Here is a 24,334-nt window from a genome sequence, read left to right on the forward strand (position 1 = left end):
TCGAAAAACTTTATACAGATATCAAACAGAGCAAATAATGAATCAAACACACAGAGCATGCCTTGATCCCTAAGTGGATTTTTCCTATATTACAAATGACCATCGAAACCTGTTTAACACAAAAAAAGAAAACTAGCTGCCAAAATTGAGAAGAAACAAAGAACACTAAACATCATGTTTATTTCAATATAACATGAAACTGTAAGGTATAAAAGCATTTTAGTGTGATGCGGAGCGGAAAACATGTCTGAAACTCAACATATGGGAAGATTTATCTCAATGGATTGGTGTTAAAGACACCAATAAAGACATCTTAAAGCAATCTTAAGTATTCTGGATGAAAGAATGAAATGATCTTTTCTTTCATTAAGCAAAATTGTTAATCTGCAGAACCTGTAACTGTGGAAATAACATTAAATAGTATAAGGTAAATTATTTAACACCTGCCTATATAATCCTAACCCTAATTTAAAAACACTGGGAAATATAGGAAGCAGATTTTATTTAAATTTTTATTTAAGTCATTTACCACAAATGTTTCTTTTTTTTGTTGGCATTTGGTGACCAATAAAACGGTCACTTTAGTTACTTTTGGATAAGTAGAATTTGTATAAGAGAGTAAGCATGATTTTTAATGATCATAAATCCCCAATCTTTACTTATTGCCAGACTTTATGAAATTCACAATTAATTCTTTGTACAACTTGAACAACATCAATAAGCTTAATATCAGACAATTAAAGACTCAATAAAAGGCACTCATTTATAGAGGATGCATTTGATTAGGGAAAGCCATTAGATAATTTTGTTGAAACCATAATCAATGTTGACTGATTGGCTTGCTGGTGTGCAATTACATTCAAATCAGTCATTAACAATTCTTGGAGTCAACAGAGAAGCACAACTACTGCCCATAACCCTTTCAAAAACACAAATTGTCTGCTTTGAGACTTAATCCCATTCAAAAGAAACAAGCCAACATGTGCAAAAACATTACTGACACACAACTACACTCAGCAAGTGAAAGCCAAATTGCAGTCCCTAGAATGCTTATCATAAATTACTATGGACAACATCAGATCAAATACATATGAAACAAGTGTTATGCAACAGCACTGGACATGTGCCTCCTGCAGCTGCTACTATACTCATAATTAATATTAGATGCTATTTTGAAGGAAAAAAAATTTGGGAAGCAGATTATGGGAAGAGCAACATATAACAACAGTTTCTTGTACAAGAAAAACAGGAGTTTATTCATGCCTTAAGTTAATTCATATTTGCATTGACTGATTTTCAGAAAAAACAAAAACAAATCAACAAATGCTTTAAACGGACAAAGCAACAGGATTAGTCATTCGGGGCATTTTTTAAAAGTGCTGACAATGAGAGACAAAAAAAAGAAAGAAAATAAAAGTATGATTTAAAAATACTCTGATAGTATGAGCAGAATTGTGTACAAACTGAATGGAAGCTTGTTTAGATGATCCATCTGAATCAAGAGACCGTTTCCTTTATATGAAGCTCATACGAAAACGTCAGAATTAAAGATTCAATCAAAACCCAAAAATCTGAATGTATGGATTAGATTGCTATAAAATTTAAAGTAAAGTAGAAAGAGACTTGACAAAATGAAAAGGCATCAGAATGTTGCCCCTGAGTGTTGGTTTGGTTATTTACATTTCCATCTAGTTTTCTGCTAACATCCGGATATGGAATATGTCTTCCCAGTCAAAAATAAAAACATAAGAAAGCACAACGGCTTCTGCACACAATCCAGACAGAAAACAAACCTGACAAATTAATTCATGACCATGATCTTAAAAGACTGACAATTCTGGACGAAAATAAATAATTAAAATGAACAAACAAACAAACAACCCTCTTGTGGATACCAAATCCTATTTCCTGTATACGAGAGGTAATGCACAAGTTCCTTTTTGATAATTACTGCTATTAGTCATTCAAAAAATAATTAATTTTCCTTCAAGCAAACCAGAGAAAGATAAAAGAAAAAGCAAATATCTCTCACTTTAAATCGATACCTACTCGCTAGCTTAAATATGTCAAATATTTCAGTGACAGTACACCATGGGGGGAAAAAATAAGACTATTGTTCTCTTTTAAGATATGATTGCTGCTCTCCACTTGTGACAGGCACTTTTTTCCTTGTTTTTGTTTGTAAAAACCAATTAGCAGATCAACATGATGCAAACAACGGCCTGCGAAACAATGTGAAAAGTCCCTCTTGAGAGATAGTTAATCTAATTTATAATAATAATAATAATAATAATAATAATAATATATAAACAAATATAAAACAATACTGCATAACCAGCAAAAATATATTTCAAATTAAATACTTTGGCTGAGAAAAACCTAAAAAGTACTCACGGGTTCCTTTCCTTAACCAAAAGCTAAAACAGAAAAATATACAGTCTTCATCTTCATTTCTAGGCAAAGTCCAGATATTCCTTTTTTTACACTGTGGAATGTCAGTCAAGTCTGTAAGGTGAAATAAAACCCCAACCCTCTGCAAAAGGAAGGATTTGGAAGTCATTTGGGGAAATCTGTGGATCTGCTGCCGTCGAGTGAGGAGTCTGATGCAGGCTCGGCGGGAGCCTGTGGAAGCATTTGCTCTGGTGTGGGCCAGGGTGCTGGGACAAGAGCGGCGGGTACAGTGTGGGCAGATTTAGCTGGCTGAGGAGGTGCAGGCTGTGGCTCTCTGGGTGGCGTTGCAGGCTTCTGGAAAACCAGTTCATCCATTTTGGCCACTCCGCCTTGAGCCGCGTCTGCTTGTAGCTGGGCGCAAGAGGTGACTTTGGTGTCTGGGTGAACAGGGGATGAAGAGGGGGGAGGATATGATGTGGAGCACAGGTCCTTGGTCTTAATGTCCTTCGATTCCTCCTCCTTCTCTTCCTCGGAGTAGTACTGCTTTAGACGGATGTGCCATGCGAGGCTGCACACGGCCGAGACGGTCTTGAACTGGTGGATCACGTTGCGAGGGATGAAGTAGATGTCATCATCACAGAGCTGCACGCGAACATAGCGGATGCCTTCTCGCCGTAACTGGTTGAGTTTGGCGTCATCCACCCACTGGACACACTGTAGAGAGGGGCATTATGGGAATGCTGACCTATTTTGTACCTGTCTACCTGTATCATCTCCACACCCGTTCAGGATCATGAATAAGTTACTGCTTACCCAACAACACATGGCATTATCAGATCAGACTGTGATCTTAAGCTAAACATAAATTATGTATTAGAAAAAATGAAATTCATTATAGAAAAAAGTAGCCCCACTTATACAGTTATATGCTGGTTTCTAAAACAATGTTTTTAACACTTGCTTTGACTTTAAAACTAACATAATTTTTGAAGGGAAAAAAATAGAGGGCTTCATTTACAAAACGAACATACAACAGAAAACTGGGCATATGGTTATTTCAACTGCTGTAATTATGACCACTTTTCTGAAACAATTTCAATACGGTGATAATACCGTATACCGTGATAAAACCATCAGCAATTAATCGCAACATGAAAATTGGATACCGGCATATCCCTAGTAAAATGAGATTGGCGGCATACAAATGCTTCATGAATCACACGTGAACTCTGTCGTAAGTTCATTTGTGTGCATGGATCTGCGCTTGTTTATGTCCGATTGATAAATGAGGCCTGATGTCTTGTTTGAAAAGGGTATAAAAGCTTAATAAAAAATTACCTTCAGAAAGAAATTAAATTAAAAAGTAAAGCTGTTGACTACACAAGTGCTGTCACAACAGCTTAAAGTTTGAATGTTCAATATTATTATTTTTGATATCAAGGGAAGAAATTTAAAACATTAACACCATAAAATGATCATGAACAGTATAAAATTTTACTTAATTTTGACCATAGTCAAAAGTGTGACATCACAGACAAGAAGCTGAGAATATTTTTAAGGAATAAATAAAAACCACTGGGTGGATTTTTATCATTAAAGGGTAGATGTGTAAACAAACTGCCAACACACATTTATGTTCTAACAACATGCAAAAGTGATTTTAGCATCCGATGACCACTTTAACTGCGACTGGACCTTTAAGTGTCTGTGACGATAACAGGTTTACAAGCACTTCTCATTACATATCTGCATGAAGTGTTGTAATCATCAGTCTACAAAATTGTTGGATATTATGCAAATTTAAACAAAGTGTGATTGGATTAGGTTTCAATCCCAAATGCATGTTAAACTCCACAGCACATGCAGAGATGAAGTTTGCCGTATTTACTGTGAGCTGAGCAACTTAAAACACTGTGTAAATTATCACAGTGATGCACTGAAAGATGCAGACTATATAGGCCTAGTTATATACTTAAAATACACATTGCTGTGCATCATGTGACATAACAAAAAAGGTCCTGCTTAGTACAAAAAAAGCAAGTTCACTCGTAAGTTGTGCTTACACAACTTAACTTGCCATATTAACCATGACTAATATAAACACACAAGCCCACAGTCTGACAGTCCCTTTAGCAGTAACACCGCTCCTACCTGTGACACAGGTGGCTCATACAGGTCTAGCTGAAGCCTTTGAACGACGTCATTGAAGTCCTCGGCGTGAAAACAGATCACATCTTTGGTTATCCGTGGCCGGTCACTCCTACGGGAGATGAGAACATCAAAGGTCACTTTATCTATGGTTAATTACACCCGGCTTTTTGCATGTACTATCATGTGCATATGTTTCTGTGTGACAGATGGCTGCACTCACCATTCCCCAAACTGCACAGCTTTCAGGACACCCACAGCTGCTGTACTCTGCCAGTCGAAACTCTGGCCAACGTGATCAGCATGGGCTCGCGTCCGATCCTCGAAGAGCACCTCACGTGGTTCACTGGTTCTCGGGAGGTAATGCAAGTTCTTGATCTCATTCATTGATCTACAACCAACATGAAAGTGTTTCTTGAGGCACTACAAACAGCTTCAAAACGTTTTAATCTTTAAAAAAAAAAAAAAACGTTCAATTTGAGGTTGAATTAATACCTTCGTCTCTTGAATGGAGATTTGGGCATATCAGCTGTGGGGACCATCTGCTCTCCTGGTCTCACCCACATGATGGGACCATCATCACTCTGAGACCTGCAGTCAAGCTTTAGGGTAGACAGGCTGCCCCATGGCAAAGTCATCTGCATAAACAAATTAAAACATATGTCATTAATGTAAAACAATGCCGTAGTCTTGCCCTGAGCGTTGTCTGAAAGTGTGAAGGCAAGAAACAACTGGATGAAAAGCTTTCTTTTCTGTGACTTTTTTTGTTTGTTGAAACAGGACATTGAGATGGAATATATCACAGCCATATTCATTACTTGCTGTTGCATGGGAATGCATATCAGTTACTGGCTGACAATAGACTTTTTATTGATATTGGATAAATTGCTCATCTTCCCTATTTTTACGTTTAGATTACCTTTGCCATCATCCATTATTCATTTAATCTTTAAAAAGAATAATGATAACAAAAAAAATAATAATAAAAGAAAAAATAATAACAAAAGTTAAAATAAAAAAAGTATACAAATTAGCATAGAATCTTATTTTTTTTTATAATTTATTAGTTATCAGTATGAAGAATTAATTGCTTGTATTCCTCATTCGTAAGTGGCTTTGGATAAAAGCATCTGCAAAATGAATAAATATAAAGCAGTCATGGCATTATTATTGGCTTTTAGAGGTGGAAAATAAAAATTGCCCCAATATTTTGCCAACTTTTAGGAGTACACTAGCATTTACTAAAATTTGGGTTAATTTTTTGGCTTTTAAAATAAAATATTACCATCATCAAGGATACATTTAATAGATCAAAACGGACATATTTCTATTCATCCAGCCTGTAAAAAAGACAAAATTTCCACAAATATTTTAAATGGCACAACTCTTTGCATGATAATAATAAAATGTATTTCTTGAGCACCAAGTCAGCACGTTAAAATTTCTGGAGAATCACGTGACACTGAAGACTGGAGTAATGACAGCTGAAAATTCAGCTTTGCTCTCACAGGAATAAACTACATTTTAAAATATATTCAAATAGAGATATTTAAGAGTTATTTTAAAACATTATAACATTTGACATTCTACTGCATTTTTGATCAAATAAATGCATCCTTGGTGAGCATGAGAGACTTAATTTCAAAAACAATCTTTCAGGCCTCCAAGATTTGGATGGTATACAACTCACAGCAAATAAACATGGACTAAAAGTCACAAATCTCCAATTTGTATGTTACAGGGTTTTTAAAAGTAAAGAGATGCAAACAAAATTCTTCACATAATTGTGCAGGACGACACCATTCATCCAAATCGTAAGAAACTCTGCTGGCAAACAGTGAATTAAAACGCACCATATGCACTACAAAACAACATGAGAGATTATGTCCTAACCTTCAGAAACGGAGACTCCTCAAGCATGTCCAAGAACTCTGGGAAGTAATCGCCCACCTCCTCATCTACTGCACCGACCAGACTGATTTGCCTCATGGGACCAGCTCTATATGTCCCAGAGCAGTACGTTCGGTTCACCTGCAACACAAAAGCACTTCAGATCCAGGAAACATCCTAACACACACCCTTTATCTTAGTGTGCATTAAAAAACAAAAACAAATGAAAACTTCAGCATGCATTTTTTTTTTTTAGAACTTTAGAATATTATTTTTTTTTAAGTCTTATAATACAATCAAAAAGTTTAAAGGCTCATTAATGCAGAGAAAGATAACCATGTTACTGTTCACACCAACACCAATAAGGATGTGTTTATTAAAAGCACAAGCTGAAATCATGTTGTTGCTGCTTTAAATACTCAAGCTCTTTCAAGTCAGGTGTATTCTGATTGGCTGTCAATGTTTTTAGAATCTGGGAAAAAAAATCATTCTGAGGGAATGTTTTCAGCCAAAAATGGTAAATGTGAGCATAGTACTTGTTAGGTATGTACACCTGGCATACGTAACACAGCGTTTTTGGCCGTTTACATGGATATGTGTAAACGTGAATAATTTAGAAAACCATTGTCATGTATACGTGAAACTTTTTAAAAATGCAAGAGAAAAACTTTTCCGTTTTTGTCTACGTTGTTGTTGTGTAAACGTAGCCGAAAAGTGACTCACATCTGTGTCATTTTTGGTATAGTTCTCATAGAATTAGAACTTCTTATAGTTATTGTCTATTGTACTTGCCTTAAGGCAAGATTTACAGTAATATGGTTTTTAGACAGCCATAAAATTTAAATAACTTCCCTAAACTGTGATTCTCCTGCTTATGAGAATAAATGCTATACTTTCAGTTTGTTTAATCTCAAGAGACCGCAGGGAAAAGCCTGACTGTTTGACTGCGGGTAAATTTGGTCTACATCACTTACGTTTTTGTACTTTGAACTGCCACCTTCAAGCCACCTGACTTGTTTAAATAATAAATGCACCTCCTTTAAAATCCTCTAAAATTAGGAAAAGCTAAATAATTTGTATAGACTTCATTTAGCAAGCAACATATCATAATGTATCCAGCAAAAACAAGCCATGGCTTAAAGGTACAACGCAAAATTAATGAGTGCAAAGTGTCATGCTACCTGGGAGTGGAAGTTGGCAATCGTGGTGGTCTCAATGTCCTTTTTACCAAGGATTTCCATCTTGACAGGTGTATTTGGGAAATTGAAGGCAAAGTAGTCCAAGAAATCGGGCAGGTAGGCAGCCGCTCCGTGCACCACAGCGAGAGCATAGCGTGCGGCTCCTTTAGGGTGTTCAGCAAAGGCGAGATCCAGAAACTCCTGGGCAAATCTTTCAGAGTCCTCCGGTTGCAGTAAAGACAGTTCATCTGCGTAAGCATGTAGTACAGATGCCCCTCCATTGGGCTGCTTTTCCTCATGGATCAGTCTGCTGAAGGAGCCGTTGGTCTGAAGCCACGAGCTGCGGATGAAGTGGTCTCGGTGTGAGAGGAACGGCTTCTTCTCAGCTTTGGGAGTGTAGTACTTACCTAAGCTTGGACACAGCTCTTCATCTTTGATGTACGCATGCAACGCAGGGTCTTCAGAAGGTGCCAGAGCATCTCCTGTCAATCCTGTGCAAAGCGTCTGGACCTCTTTGTTGTGCACGCGCAACTTCTTGCCTCGCTCATCTTCACGATGCCGCTTCTTCTTTTTCTTTTTCTTTAGGAGGTATTCCTCCAGGGTCTGGGTTTTGCCATTCTCATTATGGGGCTCTGAAAAGATAAACAGAGATGGCAGAACTTAGAAAAACTTTTGTTCATAACGTCTAGGTATTTACCTATGTAAAACTGTAAATGCGCAAAATTATTTTGAGGATACTTGAAAAGTGGTTTACTACTTGATTGCCAGCAATTCTGGACATTTTGAGTTCCTGAAAGTTATCTCTGTGATGCGCTCCTACTTCATATCTAATACTACATTTACCATGGTAAATACTGACCACAGTTTTGGGAACAATACCATAATTACTAAAGTTGTTTTTATTACCAAACTCATTATATATATATAAAAGATTTGGCGGTTCCATGTTACAATGATAGTGTCAGGTGGTAATGTTTTAAATCTTAACACTGCTAAGTTAAGACTGCTTTGTGCCTGCTCAAAATTCTATGTAAAGACATAATGGCGCATTAAAAGCCAGGCTAAATCAAGCCTGCTCTGACCCACATTAGCCCCTAGTATCATAGCATACAGCTGTGAATGCACACATTTTGTGCAGCAATAAACATTCTGTGTAAAGACGGCTAAAAGCCACTTCAGAAGCTCTCCTGTGTCAACTTTGAAGTGTAAATGTGGCGTAATAATACAGTGTAGAGTTATTACCATATACAGCATATATGGTATCGCAAAACGCTTTAAAAAACATCAACGCATTGTGTCTAAAAACATTGCATTATGATATCGTATTAATATAAAGCTATAGTAGTATCGCGTTACTCGTGTTTGTGAAATTACAAGTTACTGTAGTTACAGCGCGTTTAGTAAACATGACAGCTGCAAAGAGAACGTCTCTAATACCAAACAGCGAAAAAGTATTTAGTTATACTTCAATTTCATCAAACCACATTGACAGCGGTGAAAAGTTTCTTTCTTAAAAAAATTTAGCAATTCTGCTCATCTGCACGTACGCTGAGCTCTTTTGAATGGGGGCGTGCTCGCGCATGTGTTAGCAGCGGAGGCTAATGGCACTTTCTCCGCTCACTTCTCAAGTTGGAAGCCAGCCAGAAATATAAAATCGTTTGGCTAATGTTTAAACGCTATTAAAGTTACCTTTCTTCTTCTTGCATTCCCCCACTTTAACATTCGCCTCGGTGTTTTCCTTCTTGGGCTTGAGTTTGGCGTCCTTTTCGATGTGTTTGGGCTTGTTATTGGGGGTCTCGGCCTTCGCTACTTTGAGTGGCGTGAAAGTGAAGAGCGGGGAAGGCGGCAGGACCGTCTTCTGCGGGACGTGAGCCGCTGCTGGTGTCACTTTGCGCGGCAGCCATCCCGCAGGTACTTCTTTCTTGGAGCTGTGATTGGGATGGTGGTTGAGATGGCGGTGTTGCACAGGTGCCTGCTCTTTGCTGAAGTCGCGCGCTTGGCTGTTCTGTTGTTGGTGCGGTGGATGCGCTCGCTGTTGGGCATGTTGGTTGTGGTGTTGGTGGTGATGTAGCTTTATTTTCTTCGCTTCCTTCTCCGCTCTCTCGCGCTTGTCATCGGACGGCGAACATTCCCGTTTTTTCTTCTTTTTCTTCTCTTTGGTGGCTTTGTCAAAGCTGTCCCTGCTCTTCTCCTCTACTTTGACGCGTAGTAGATCGACCTGTGCAGCCATTTTGCACGTAAATTTAAAAGGCTTTAAGAGGGACTTTTTGCGCATGTCTATTGGGAGCTGTAGTTCTCTGGTCAGTAGCCAATCGGAGCTCACGCGTTTGTAGTTTTCCCGTTCGTAGCGCGCATGCGCTCAATCGGTAGCTTTGTGGGTAGTGATGTTTCTGGACTGCCATGGTTCAAGGGCTGCGTGCGCTGCTGCACGCACCGCGGTCAGTGACTGACGCAATACTGTAGCAGCTTCAGGGGTTGGGCGGTTCATTCCGCTGAGAGGAGATAATGCGCTCTTCGCTGAGCTCACAACCAACAGACGAGCAGCACATAACATCCTGGACATAATAGTTGCACGGTGTTAGATTTCTTTAGTGGGCGTTTACACAGGACGCTTTCTTGCTAATTGGGCTATTTTTGGGTGGTCTATGTATTCAATATGAGTCAGACGGACGTCCTCGGATATTGCGTCGCATCTGCCTGTTATTGGCGGAACGAGCGTTGCGGGTTCTTTTTTAGTCGGCTAAAAATAACCATGTCTGATTCGTGAACGAATCGTTCATGTGAGTCGGATCTTTTCAAGAATCAATTGAACTTGTTTACAGAACTGGGCTGCGTTTCCCAAAAGCATCGTAAGCTTAAGTACATCATAGACCCATTGAAACCAATGGAGCTACGCTCAACTTTACGATGCTTTTGGGAAACGCAGCTCTGGCTCAAACCGTTCACGAATCGGATGGAATCGGTTTGTGATTCTTTCGATTCAACAGCTCACTGACTTTTGAAACAAGAACCGATGGTAAGAACATTTTGTTTAATGGAGAAATGTTAAATAAAAATACTGAAAATGTGTTGCTTGTTTGTATGAATGGTTTTAAATAAGTGAATTGTAGTATTTTAATGTAAATGTAAATTGTATTGTTTTTTTAATTCAGTCATCACTGCAACAGACTGTGACAATAGAAAACAAAAGTTTTTATGACATAATCAATATTTTGGGATGGGACCACGTGATGGCGTAATTAGTGAAAGTGACGTGACATTCAGCCAAGTATGGTGACCCATACTCAGAATTTGTGCTCTGCATTTAACCCATCCGAAGTGCACACACACAGAGCAGTGAACACACACACTGTGAACACACACCCGGAGCAGTGGGCAGCCACTTATGCTGCGGCGCCCGGGGACAGTAACGTGCGGTGAAATCTTGTCATGGGTAGGCTGTGACCTATCAATGTGTGGAATATATGTTCATATATTCATTCAGTTAATTTAGCAACCCAAGTTCATATCAGGCATCATCAGATCGCTGCCTGCATTCAGCAAAGTCAGTCATGTGAGGCTAATGCACAATCAAATATAATAATCAAATTAATGGACACATCTATCTTATGACTTATACAACAAACAAATGTTTTGTGCGGGACACAGAGAAGGAGGCGGCGCGGCAGCCTAGTCACTCCATCAAAATGCGCAAACGCACACACACACACACACACACTCTTTTGGTCTGGTGACGTCGCACCAGGCTACAGTCACAAAACATTGCGTCAGCAGTACAGCTTTAAAGTACAAAAACAGATTATTCGCTCCTACAAACTGCTAGGCGCACACACCGACACGCAAGTATACTAGATGCTAGTATTCGGGAAGCGCGCGGATTGAGTGAGAGCGAGTAGATCACGTGACATGAAGCAAGCTCGGTCTCTGCCTCAATGTTGATAATTCAAGACAGCATGAGAACTGACTGCGCATGCGCAAATCTACATAATCTACGTTCTATGGACCAAAGAGGCACCGCTCACCTCTGCCTCAATGGCCATGGCTTTTGAATTTCCTGCATGAAACAACGGTTTTTAGGAGCAAACAATGGCAAAATGAGTATATTATGTGTATTCCTGAAAATCTTTGTTACAAAAAATAATATTTGGAATAAAATTAATGCAATTAATAATGTGGTGAATTAATAAAGCTCTTGGAATGAATAAATGTAATGTCAACATTTCCTTTGGTGAGGCACTGCCTACCCTGCCCGCACGTCCCTGCCCGGGGAGCAGTTGGGGGTTCGATGCCTTGCTCAAGGGCACCTAAGTCATGGTATTGAAGGTGGAGAGAGAACTGTACATGCACTCCCCCCACCCACAATTCCTGCCGGCCCGGGACTCGAACTCACAACCTTTCGATTGGGAGTCCGACTCTCTAACGTGGCCTAATTACAAATGATTTACGGATGTTGATTTGAACTTTCCCATCACTTTTGTGTGAACATCCCCTTAAATGCAATCAAACTGTGCACTGTCACTCATGTTAAATAATATAGAAAATCAGAAATTACAAAAAAAAAAGATCAAGAGGCATATTTTCAGTAAATCTTTATTCATCAGTGCATGAACAGAAGGCCATGACCAGATTCTTTAACCACTCTTTATATATATGTGTATACTCTCAATTACTTAAAAAAATAATGGAGTGATTTATAGATTTTTTTTCTTGTTTTTCCCCTCACAAAGGCAAGTTTTATACAGGTGCTGTACATTGTATTTTTATAAACATTTACAACTACCACAATGTAGAGACCACAAGGCTTTTTTTGTGTGTAAGATAAAGCAATGCAAGGCCACAGTATCATACATACAACCTCATGACATGAGATGCAATAGAGGAACAAGCTACAAAAGGATTGAGATTAATGATCACGAATCAATCATAAACTGTATTAGAAAGTATTCACATTTTTCATCATGACAAAACATCGAAGCACTGTAGCATATGCAATGTTTGACTGATGTCTACTCTGTCCGTATGGACTCAATATTTATGGTATTTCAAAAATACTGTTACGAAAAAAGATATTAGACATTGTTATAGCTTGCATCCGAGTCTGAGACAATTTTTTGAGGCTTTAAGAACCTGATGAATAACGCCCAACATGTTCGGTACATAATTCAGAGCTACATTTCCCTTGGAGCATCATTTAATATGAAAGATCCAGATGCACAAAGACACTTTAAATGATCATGATTTCCCAATATTGGGAAAACAATGCAGTATGGATCATTTGATGTGCTAAAAAGAATAAGAAAAAATATATGTTAGATTGGATAGTATGCAAAAATATATCTGAATTTCTCCTAGTTCTGCTTCATCTGCTAATGATACGAGTGAACATTTGATCCCAAATGTACACACCTTGCAAATGCTCCACCGATATTAACTGTAAAAGCTTCAGCACTGTGAAAAAATAAGTTTGTTAGGAAGTCGTATCGGCAGGCTGGAACACTAATAAGTGACCTGGGCTCAGAATGGATACAAATATCTATACCTCTATACATTTATATGTTTATATCATCATATTCATTTCAATAAATTACATATGCATCTTCATCAACACACAAGTAGTAAACAATATACTTAACCACAAGTTTCTGATCTTTTAAAGATGGATATGTGAAAAATTCACCGCAAAAAGCTGAATAATTCACAGCCTACACAGAGTAACTTCTCAGGACTGGATCTTAGTTGCATCACTGGAAAAGTCTTTGTAAGGACATGTGGCAAATTCAAGATGGAGCATTAGGGATAGTTTACCCAAAAATCTATTTTGTCATCATTCAATCCTCATGTCATTTCAGCCCTGTATTTCTACCTGTCTTCAGTGGAAGATAAAAGATTTATGGTCAATACACGGTAGAAGTCAATGGCCACCAAATTGATTTGGCTACCAACATTCTTCAGAATATCTTCTTCTGTGTTCTGCAGACTCATACTGGTTAATGCTGACAGAATTGTAATTTTTGGGTGAACTATCCACTTTTTTAAATATTAACAGACATTTTAAACCTTCACAGAAAAGCATCCTTCATGTTATCGTCACAGGAGCAAAGAGACATGGATGAGTCTGTAGCTGCAGTCTGATTGGCACAAAACAAAACTGAGGCCCGTATTGTTGGTGGACTTAAGCAAATGCTGCACATGTAGATGGTGATAGTCATAAAAAAAAAAGACAAAATCCACAGTGATTCACATCAATAACTGGTCCCAAATGCTTTAGACACCATGCACCGGAGGCTGAACCCTTGTGGAGCTGGGCACCTTCCAGGGTCCTGGGGTTATAGGGCCTCTCTTGGTGGTAGGGTTCCCATTGTGGGGAGTCTCTTGAGGTACGCTCTCAATGTCCTCTGGTCTATCTCGTCCTCTATGGTCCTTCCGGTTGAGGGTACCGCTTTCAGACCTCTGAGGTTCTGCGGTCTTGTCACTCTGGTATCTGTCACTGCCACCTCTTGAGACCTCAGGTCTGGTTTCTCCAGTTTCCCTGTCCTGCTTGTGCATAGTGTCCTCATCTTTGTATCTCCTTCCAGAGTTAGGCTTCAATCCGTCAGTGGCCTTTTGAGGCATTTCCTGTCTGATCCCACTGTTTTCCTTCTTGGTCTTTCTGGGGCTTGTGGATCGAGGTTCTCGTTCACTAGGGTCATTCCTGTTGTCCATGTTTAGTGTCTTTTTTGGACTCCGTGAGCGTTCTTTCCTATCCTGTCTTCGAGGGAGTGTAAAATTGTCATTGTTGTCACGAGGCATGCTTGGGTCACTCTTTCTAATTTGCTGTTTGGCGTCTCTGTAATGTTGGTGAAGTTGTCCGTGCGAAGCGGCCACCGGGTCGAAGAAGAGCTCCTCGGGTGGAGAGGGTTTGAGCTCAGGGGAGTGAGAGATGAAGGATGGAGATGCTGGTGTTGACGGCTCATTGGATGCAGAATACCTTGGAGAGTTTGCAGATGGACCTGTCATCGTATCCTTAACATCTGAAACGCAAAACGTGGTAATAATCAGTGTCGGAAGATAGAGAGGAACATTAAACCATTTATTTTAAAGGTGCACTCAGTCTGTTGTGTAACATGTAAAAGAACAAATCAGTCTTTTTGGTTATTAAGATGTTTTTTTGATTCAAATTAATTATTTTGTTTAGCAAGGATGCATTATGATGACAGTAAATGCATTTATAATGTATTTTTATATATATATATATATATATATATATATATATATATATATATATAAATGCTAAAAAAATCCCTAATAATCCTGAAAGAAATGTTTTTCATGATTTCTGCAAAAAAACATTAAGCATCACAACTGTTTTCAACAGTGATATAATAAGAAATGTTGCTGAAAATGTAAATTTGCCATCACAAAAATTTAAATTTTAAAATATTAAAATAGGGAAAACGTTATTTTAAATTGTAGTGTTATTTCACAATATTCCAGTTTTTTCCCCACTGTATTTTTGACTGAATAAATGCAGTATTGGTGAGCAAAATAAATTTATTTCAGAAACATTGAAAAAAGAATTTACTGACTGTGTTTTTTTATTATTATTATTATTTAGTCTTATTCTTTTCTCTATAACATGTCAAACATTTTTTAGTCAACATCATATTCTGTAAAAAAAGGTGTACTTAATATTCTGTTGTGTTAGTCAGTTGTTATACTGTAACCTAGTGGTGTGAATGTAGCATCACACCGAAATTAATTTAATCATTGGAAGAAACTATATAATAACCGGGAGAATACACAAACAAAAAAAATGTAGTATTTGGCTCTCCATGTCATCTCAATATGGTGGCCCTCACGAGGTGAGTCGCTCCAAGTACATACAAGTTGATACAGTATAACTGGAGTGAATGCACAATGTACTTTTAAATCTGTTTCAAATGTGCTGTTCATTTCTCTGTTAAACTTTAATGAAGAAAAATTACAGAGTGCACGTTTAAACATTGAGAATTGGATTTAGCGGATCTGCAGAATACAACTGATAAACTGAACATAATTAACCTGTCTTCAGCAGAGACCTTCTCAATTAAACTGTCACAGTTTTCAGTCTTCGGTGGCTTTTGGCCTCCAGATACAGTGACACATATCAAGCAGCTGAAACCAGCTATGAGAAAGAGTCAGACCCAGAATGGCGAAGTTGCAAATTTTCTCTCAAGATAAAGTCACGCCACAAGACGTGAGGAAACAAGAACCAAAAATTAAACCAAGCCAGTGGCTCCTGAAATGGGTTTCAATTTCTTTGAAGAAGTATATTTGGTCACATATTTAGGCTCTAAAATTTACCCAGGATGCATCATTCCAGAGCGGTACTCCCAACTGAAGGCATGTGAACTCCAGGGCATTCTTAAAAAGATTTAATTTTGATAAAATTATGACATGTTAGATTATAGCTTACAAATAAAAGTGCGGTCACTGATTAAAATATCTAATCATTATCAGTGTTATTATCATTAACAAAGAAATATTAACTATTAAAACAAATAGTGGATTATTGTTTTATGAAAGTGTGAATAAAAATGAACACAAGAGGAAACTGCTCTAGAGAATGGCCAATAATCACTGCATGTTTGTATAGTTATATATGGCCATGAAATTTGATCTGCAGAATTCTCATCACTGACATTTCCTTTTTTCTTTCGAGACCTTCAGAAGCAGAAGGTTCATATTAAGGCAAATGAAAGGGAAAGAAAGGTAGAACTGCACATACACAAAATAAGCATAGAGGAGGAAAGCAAAGTTTACCAAAGTTATTAGGGACAGACCAAGAAAAGCAGAGAAGCCTTTAGTGATGCTCTGGTTTCATGTGGAAGCACAGTGTGGAGGAGGAAGAGTTCAGACCTAAACCAGGAAGAGAGAGAGAAAGAGGTGCATAGAACAGTGCCCGGACAGAGAGAAAGAAACCAGCAAAAATTGAGACAGGAAGCAAGAGTGACAGTAATGCATGAAGATAGGAAGATTTGACATAACATGCATAGGACCCACATACCCAAATCACCCAATAGGCCTCGTTCACTAATAATTGAGTACTTGTGTGCATACTTATCTATTTTTGCAATTGGTGTTGAACCATATGCATGCAATGTTTAGGCAATATAAAGGTAAGTATGATGATGATTGTAATATTTCTGTAAATCCACCGTGGTTAAACGCTATATGAGTCTATTTTGTTATAATGTTTTGAACAAGAGTACCCATGTTGCATGAAGTACCTTTAGAAAACACTCTGTTGAGGAAAGATAACAGTCACAATACATTTTCAAAGGCTTTTGAAACAGCAGTAGAAAACAAACCCATCTTCAAAAATTGATTTGTTTCTCAGAGGGGAACATATCGGCTTCAGGGAACTGATTTTTCTCGGTTCATGAAGCAGACGGAATTCAAATGAGCTCTTCTGCACTTCTGAACATACTTAAAGAGGTGGCTTGCTATGGAGAACGTTCCTCTCAGGTATGTCGGTTCATTGGGCTGTATTGTTTTGAGAGGTCAGGTATTAAATAGACTCACTATGATCAGGCACCTGACCCAGTCCGTGCCTCAAAAGCAGCAGCACTTTATTGCCCCCGGCCTGGATGAGCTCAATGGCCCGTGTGTGTGTAATGCCCTGCGTGGGTTCACCATTGATCTCCACGATCTGATCTCCCACCTGCGAGGTCACAAACACAGATTCCTCTGTCATTTAAACAAGAGCCACTGACAATATCAATAAACTATATCATAAAATGTTTCATGTTAGAAAAAGTTTTAAAGTAAAACATTATGCATTTTAACGGTTCCATTTATTAATATGATGTGTTTCATTGTTTCATTTATTATTGTAATAATGTCTTGCGGTTCTTTGTGTTAACGTCATGAGAGCTCACATGTATTCTGCCATCTTTCAGTGCAGGACCGTCCTCGGCTAGTCTAAGTATAAAGAGACCCATATTATACTCCTTCCCTCCTCGCAGACTGAAGCCAAAACCTCTTTGTCCCCTCTCCAACTCCACAGGATAACAGCCCTGAAAAAGAGAGATATCAGTTACATTTTACGTGTTAAAATAAACAGCTCAACACGGCCTGAATTCAACTTTAGGCCGATCACATTACATTTAAATGCTCTGTAGGCTCGCTAAACTATAAAAATATAATATCACATATTTCTTGGTCGGAAGGCTTTGTGCAGTCATCTTTGGGTTCTCATGTGGGTTTGAAGCCTAAAGGCAGAAGCACAGAGGCGGTGGCAGAGGGGGCAAGGTTTGCAAGTAGTTAGGGCAGAGGCAAGGGGCGGCTCTGTGTCTGCGTTCTCTTGCAGCTGCAAAATGATGGTGACGGTCCTCTTCAAATGCGGTTGCTGCTTTATTAGTTCAGGCGCGCCAACTGGCTTTGTCAGAAGCAGCAAGCTCCAACTGCTTTGGGTTCAGGTCAGTCCATTTTAGATGTGACTTTGAATCTTTTCTTTGGGTGCACTTGGTGTCTGAACCCTGCGGCCAGCTCTCCAAAGAACACCTGCTTTGACATCCTCTGCTGGTCCATGCTAATTGTAACGCGGTGTGTACGGGACAAATAGGGATAGCTCACTTAGCTTGAATTACTGATACCAGACTATAAGGAGGAGACTTTATTCCCAAAAGAACTCGTGTAACTCTGTCATGAACGTTGTTTCGTCCACACCGTTACTTAATAACTTTAACAGAGCAACAGAAAAACAAACAACTCACATACATGCAGTGCTCAAATCGCACATACAATGCAGATCGACAGCTCAACCAGGAGCACGCAGCTCTTAAAGGGGCCCCGCCATATTTCTACTTGTTATAGATTGAGTGGCCAAGACCATCGGAGCTGCATTTTAAGAATCATGGATTCAATTCATGTTGAGCCAGCTCTGTGGAGGACTTCTTGGTTGGTAACTTTGTCCTGCCAGCAGATCTTCATGACTGACCGGAGGGAGTGATGGTGGAACTGCTCCAGCTGTTTGATGTGTCTCCGGTAGGACGTCCATGTTTCGCAGCCGTACAGAAGTGAGGTGAGGACCACTGCTCTGTATACTTTGAGCTCGGTGGAGAGGCGAATGCTGCTGAGTTGTAGAACTTTGGAGCTGCAGTCTCTCAAGAGCTTCACTGGCCTTTTGGACTCTGGTATTGATCTCCTGGTCCAGGTATACGTCGCTGGAGATTGTGCTGCCAAGATACTTGAAGGTGGTAGCACTTTCATCTAAAACACTAAATATATCACAACATTCTCTTGCAAAAACAAATTGCTCTACCACACCTGTCAGCGCTAATGAGAAACGACACTTGATTTGCATATCTACACTCTGGCATTAGCATTATATATGGCTTATATTTTGCAAACATTTCCTCCATTTCATAGCTCGTAAAGTCACTGTAGCCTATAGTATTAATCCTTAAGGTGACAAACGCTTCCATCTCAAAGTTTTACATTTAATTTAAACGTGGACTGCATGAAAATTAAGTACTTACGTCAGTTGCATAATAATCTGTGAACTTTATTACTACACAAATTTTCACTCAAAGAAGTGCCGTCGTCTCATTTCCATCTCACCTGCTTTGGTCCTGAGGTGATGACAGTCGCCATCTCACCCTGCGGCTGGGATTTGTATTCCGCTCGGGCCATAGTGTCCTTCCTCTCATCTGTTTCTACGCCATTCCTAAATGACACACAATTAAATGCTTCTTTAGGGCATTTAATGAACTGCTGCACAAATTGAAAGCATCTCCCTTCATCCAATGCCATGTTATCCAGCACAGCTAAGAGCGGATTTGTTCATGAGAATGTGCAGCTCAAAATGGTAATTCGCACAAAGAGGCTAAGAGTCTCTCTTCCAGACCTCAATGGTCTGCGGAGTTCATTACATCCTTTTGTTGGTCTGAACTGTGGACAAAAGCTTCGACAGTGGCTGCCCCTCTTATCTGAGCCATGACTGCGGAGTGAGTTCACAACAAGTCTACTCAATTTTATGCTGAAAAGAATGACCCGGACCAAGTGCTTGGGATTGAAATGAAAGGAGAGGCCGTGAGCATTCTTGACAGAGGAGGAAATGGAAAGAGGTCATTGGAATTGGAAAGATGTAGAAGTGGAGAGGACAGGGTGTCATGATGTGTAACATATGTTTGCATGGGGTCTTGGGTCCTGTTTCTTGAAGGTATAAAAGACAAGCTATTTTAGCTATAGTATTTATTATTTGCTGAAGAATATTTGGGTCTCTTAAACCACACATCCTCAATAGTTTATCTACTATGTCCAGCAGATGAATGTATACAACCATTCAAGCATTTGGGGTGTGGGATTACAAATTTAAGAATCTGTTTAAAATATGCTGATCCTATGTTCTGACATAGCATCACATGAAAAACTAAGGTGAAGTACATTGTATTGAGCATTTAAGGTAAATATGATGACATCAGACTAATTATTCTCTTCGGCAAAGTCTGTAACGAGAGGTTCCAGTCAGTTCCTGTTCTCTGATTGTTAGTCAAATGAGCCAGATTACTGAGACTATCACCTTTTATAATAGCTCTTGGTGTCTCTAGCCCAGTCTTTGAATAGTTGTGTTGATTGCATTAGGACAGCTGAAACTCTAGAGTATGGGGCGGGTTCCTATATTTGAATACTTCATTTCCATGCCTTAAGGTCGTCACCCAGGTGCTTTGTCTACATTTCTAAGCACTGCCACTAAATGTATATAAACTACAATGTATCACTGCCATAGTTAGACTTTTGATGACTGCAGCGCATCACAGCGCATTCTTAATAAAGCGTCCTGCTGAAGATACCCAAGAGTGTCCTGGTCTTCGCTTCTGAGATTCCAACAGGGGTTACTAAGATTTACTAAGATTATTAAGAGTCTCCAATATTAACCAAGACTATATACTGTATGTGCAAACATACAGTAAAAACTGTAAAAACTGTAATACAGAAATAAAGTATATTAAATATATATTTATATTTATATTTAATATAATATAATATAATATATATATATATATATATATATATATATATATATATATATATATACAACCCGAATTCCGGAAAAGTTGGGACGTTTTTTAAATTTTAATAAAATGAAAACTAAAAGACTTTCAAATCACATGAGCCAATATTTTATTCACAATAGAACATAGATAACATAGCAAATGTTTAAACTGAGAAAGTTTACAATTTTATGCACAAAATGAGCTCATTTCAATTTTGATTTCTGCTACAGGTCTCAAAATAGTTGGGACGGGGCATGTTTACCATGGTGTAGCATCTCCTTTTCTTTTCAAAACAGTTTGAAGACGTCTGGGCATTGAGGCTATGAGTTGCTGGAGTTTTGCTGTTGGAATTTGGTCCCATTCTTGCCTTATATAGATTTCCAGCTGCTGAAGAGTTCGTGGTCGTCTTTGACGTATTTTACGTTTAATGATGTGCCAAATGTTCTCTATAGGTGAAAGATCTGGACTGCAGGCAGGCCAGGTTGGCACCCGGACTCTTCTACGACGAAGCCATGCTGTTGTTATAGCTGCAGTATGTGGTTTTGCATTGTCCTGCTGAAATAAACAAGGCCTTCCCTGAAATAGACGTTGTTTGGAGGGAAGCATATGTTGCTCTAAAACCTTTATATACCTTTCAGCATTCACAGAGCCTTCCAAAACATGCAAGCTGCCCATACCGTATGCACTTATGCACCCCCATACCATCAGAGATGCTGGCTTTTGAACTGAACGCTGATAACATGCTGGAAGGTCTCCCTCCTCTTTAGCCCGGAGGACACGGCGTCCGTGATTGCCAACAAGAATGTCAAATTTGGACTCGTCTGACCATGATAGAGCTTTAGTTGGCATCTGCTGATGGCACGGCGGATTGTGTTTACCGACAGTGGTTTCTGAAAGTATTCCTGGGCCCATTTAGTAATGTCATTGACACAATCATGCCGATGAGTGATGCAGTGTCGTCTGAGAGCCCGAAGACCACGGGCATCCAATAAAGGTCTCCGGCCTTGTCCCTTACGCACAGAGATTTCTCCAGTTTCTCTGAATCTTTTGATGATGTTATGCACTGTAGATGATGAGATTTGCAAAGCCTTTGCAATTTGACGTTGAGGAACATTGTTTTTAAAGTTTTCCACAATTTTTTTACGCAGTCTTTCACAGATTGGAGAGCCTCTGCCCATCTTTACTTCTGAGAGACTCTGCTTCTCTAAGACAAAGCTTTTATAGCTAATCATGTTACAGACCTGATATCAATTAACTTAATTAATCACTAGATGTTCTCCCAGCTGAATCTTTTCAAAACTGCTTGCTTTTTTAGCCATTTGTTGCCCCCGTGCCAACTTTTTTGAGACCTGTAGCAGGCATCAAATTTTAAATGAGCTAATTAAGTGGATAAAAGTGTAAAATTTCTCAGTTTAAACATTTGCTACGTTATCTATGTTCTATTGTGAATAAAATATTGGCTCATGTGATTTGAAATTCCTTTAGTTTTCATTTTATTAAAATTTAAAAAACGTCCCAACTTTTCCGGAATTCGGGTTGTATATATATATATATATATATATATATAATATATTTTATTTCTGTATTACAGTTTTTACTGTATGATTTGGTGCTCAGGAAACATTACTTAAAATGATCTAACAAATACACATTACTATTAAAAAAGTTTAAGGTCAAGCTTAGGGCCAGTAAAATATAAAAATTAGATTAAAAAAATTATTGTATACTTTTATTCAGTAAAACATTTAATCCTGAAAAAATGCATCATGGGTTTCACAAATAACTGTTTTCAACACTGATAATAAGAATAAATGCTTCTTGAGCTCCAAATCAGCATATTAATAAAGTCGCGGCCTAGTGGTTAGAGAGTTTGACTCCTAACCCTAGGGTTGTGGGTTCGAATCTCGGGCCGGCAATACCACGACTTGAGTGCCCTTGAGCAAGGCATCGAACCCCCAACTGCTCCCCGGGCGCCGCAGCATAAATGGCTGCTCACTGCTCCGGGTGTGTGTTTTAAGTGTGTGTGTGTTCACTGCTCTGTGTGTGTGCACTTTGGATGGGTTAAATGCAGAGCACGAATTCTGAGTATGGGTCACCATACTTGGCTGTATGTCACTTTCATTAAAGGATCTGAAGGATCATGTGACACTGAAGAATGAAGTAATGGCTGCTAAACACTGAGCTTTGCCATCAATGAAATGTATAAAATTTTTAAATGTATCAAAATAGAAAACAGTTATTTAAAATTTTATGTTTATCAATATTACGGTTTCACTGCATTTATTCTGATTTGTTGTTCAAGAAACATTCCTTAATATAATCAGTAAAAAAGATGTGCTGCTTAATATTTTTGAGGGAACCATAGTTTTTTCATTCTTTCAGGGTTCTTGATTAAAAAAATGGGGGGGGGGCAGACATTATTTGAAATATTAATCTTTTGTAACAAATGTCTTTACTGTAACTTTTGATCAACTGAACGCATCTTAGCAGAATAAATGTATTATTTCTTTAAATAAATCCTCTCTGACCCCAAACTGAACAGTTGTGTACATGCATCACAGAAGAATTTTGTCAAAATCTCATTTCAATCACATTTAAAATAAATATCCTCAAATGCTAGTATTTTATGTATCCTAATATACAATGGAAAAAAAATTATCACAAAATGAAAATATTTTGTTCTTAAATCAAACTGATAAAAAGTTTCACATAATAAATATGTAAATCGTGTAGTTTAGATGATCACAGTTCTTAAAAAGTAATTAACGACAGCCATACATTGAGACTTTTTTAATGAAACAGTAAATGTATGTATGTGGACTGGAAAGACTGTTATTGAGCTGGCCGTCAGGATGGAGCTTGTACCTGTCATCTCGGCTGGCAGGCTGCTGTCCCACGGCTCTGTGCTGGGTGGCTGGGCTCTGCTTGGCTGAACTAGTGCCTGACGGCGGTCCGCTGTGTTCTGAAAAGTAAACAGGATTATCAGTGTGGCAGAAACACACACACAACTCCATCCCAAGTGTCACTTTCAATCCTCAAAGTCAAATGCTTTAACAACCAGTATGTTACAGAACAAAAATCAATATGCATTCTACTGCTTCCTTCTATCAGCTCACTGTTCACCAGAATAATGAAGAGAAATGATATAGTGTCCTCAAACTAAAGCTTACCCTCCTCAGGCACCACCGTGAGGGTAACAGCATTCCCAGCTTCTTTGATGAGCTGCACAATGTCATTGTGGGACAGCTCAATAATTGACTGGCCGTTCACAGCAGAGATGCGGTCACCCACTTTCAGCCGACCGCAGCGGTCTGTGGGACTGCCGTCTATGATGCGACCAATCTTATGTGGGATAACTGAGGACAGACAGAAATCAATGCTTATTTCATTTATGCATCTTAGATATACTGACATACTAGAAGCACCAAAAGATCTGAGATAGTGATAGCTGATACTTATAAATAGATTTGATTATCTCAAAAGGTTTACAGTGGTTCACATGATCAGGAAAAACACCATGCATTACACGATACACACACTATGCAATGAACATACAAAAAAATAAATAAAACACAAAATTTGTTTCCACAAAAATAGTTTTTAGCATTGATAATATTATTATAAATGTTTTCATAACGGCATATTTTTGAAGGATCAAGTGACACTGAAGACTGTAATGGTGGCTAAAAATTCAGCTTTGCATCACAA

At 38.6% G+C, this 24,334-nt stretch overlaps 2 protein-coding genes across 4 annotated transcripts in view; both read right to left on the reverse strand.

Annotated features, from left to right (window-relative positions):
* Positions 1-1,427: 1,427 nt before the first annotated feature.
* Positions 1,428-10,108, reverse strand: LOC132118225 (lysine-specific demethylase 9). Its single transcript, XM_059527909.1, has 7 exons — positions 9,297-10,108; positions 7,611-8,239; positions 6,433-6,570; positions 5,035-5,177; positions 4,763-4,930; positions 4,543-4,651; positions 1,428-3,105 (listed from the first exon to the last, which is right to left on the reverse strand). The coding sequence occupies exons 1-7, from the start codon at positions 9,880-9,882 to the stop codon at positions 2,557-2,559; spliced, it is 2,322 nt and encodes a 773-aa protein (XP_059383892.1). The 5' UTR covers positions 9,883-10,108; the 3' UTR covers positions 1,428-2,556.
* A 2,075-nt stretch (positions 10,109-12,183) lies between these two features.
* magi3a (membrane associated guanylate kinase, WW and PDZ domain containing 3a) overlaps positions 12,184-24,334 on the reverse strand; it is a 144,895-nt gene continuing 132,744 nt past the window's right edge. For 2 of the 3 annotated variants that reach the window (XM_059527902.1, XM_059527903.1), the window contains 6 exons: positions 23,797-23,982; positions 23,492-23,588; positions 19,191-19,296; positions 17,507-17,644; positions 17,151-17,289; positions 12,184-14,617 (listed from right to left, as the gene is read on the reverse strand). In XM_059527902.1, the coding sequence (XP_059383885.1) occupies positions 13,872-14,617; positions 17,151-17,289; positions 17,507-17,644; positions 19,191-19,296; positions 23,492-23,588; positions 23,797-23,982 (1,412 nt within the window). In that variant the 3' untranslated portion in view covers positions 12,184-13,871. Of the gene's footprint in view, positions 14,618-16,388; positions 16,485-17,150; positions 17,290-17,506; positions 17,645-19,190; positions 19,297-23,491; positions 23,589-23,796; positions 23,983-24,334 lie in introns of all 3 variants that reach the window. The other variant, XM_059527904.1, reaches the window with a different exon arrangement.

Source organism: Carassius carassius, chromosome 37, assembly GCF_963082965.1.
Source record: "Carassius carassius chromosome 37, fCarCar2.1, whole genome shotgun sequence".
Classification (NCBI taxonomy): Eukaryota; Metazoa; Chordata; class Actinopteri; order Cypriniformes; family Cyprinidae; genus Carassius; species Carassius carassius.

Bases quoted from the DNA above. Each gene is read 5' to 3' on its own strand.
- LOC132118225 (XM_059527909.1), bottom strand. From the start codon at position 9,882: ATGCGCAAAAAGTCCCTCTTAAAGCCTTTTAAATTTACGTGCAAAATG. The intron at 8,240-9,296 runs GTAACTTTAATA...TTATCTTTTCAG, and splicing joins GGAATGCAAGAAGAAGAAAG to AGCCCCATAATGAGAATGGC. The intron at 5,178-6,432 runs GTTAGGACATAA...TTGTTTATGCAG, and splicing joins AGGAGTCTCCGTTTCTGAAG to ATGACTTTGCCATGGGGCAG.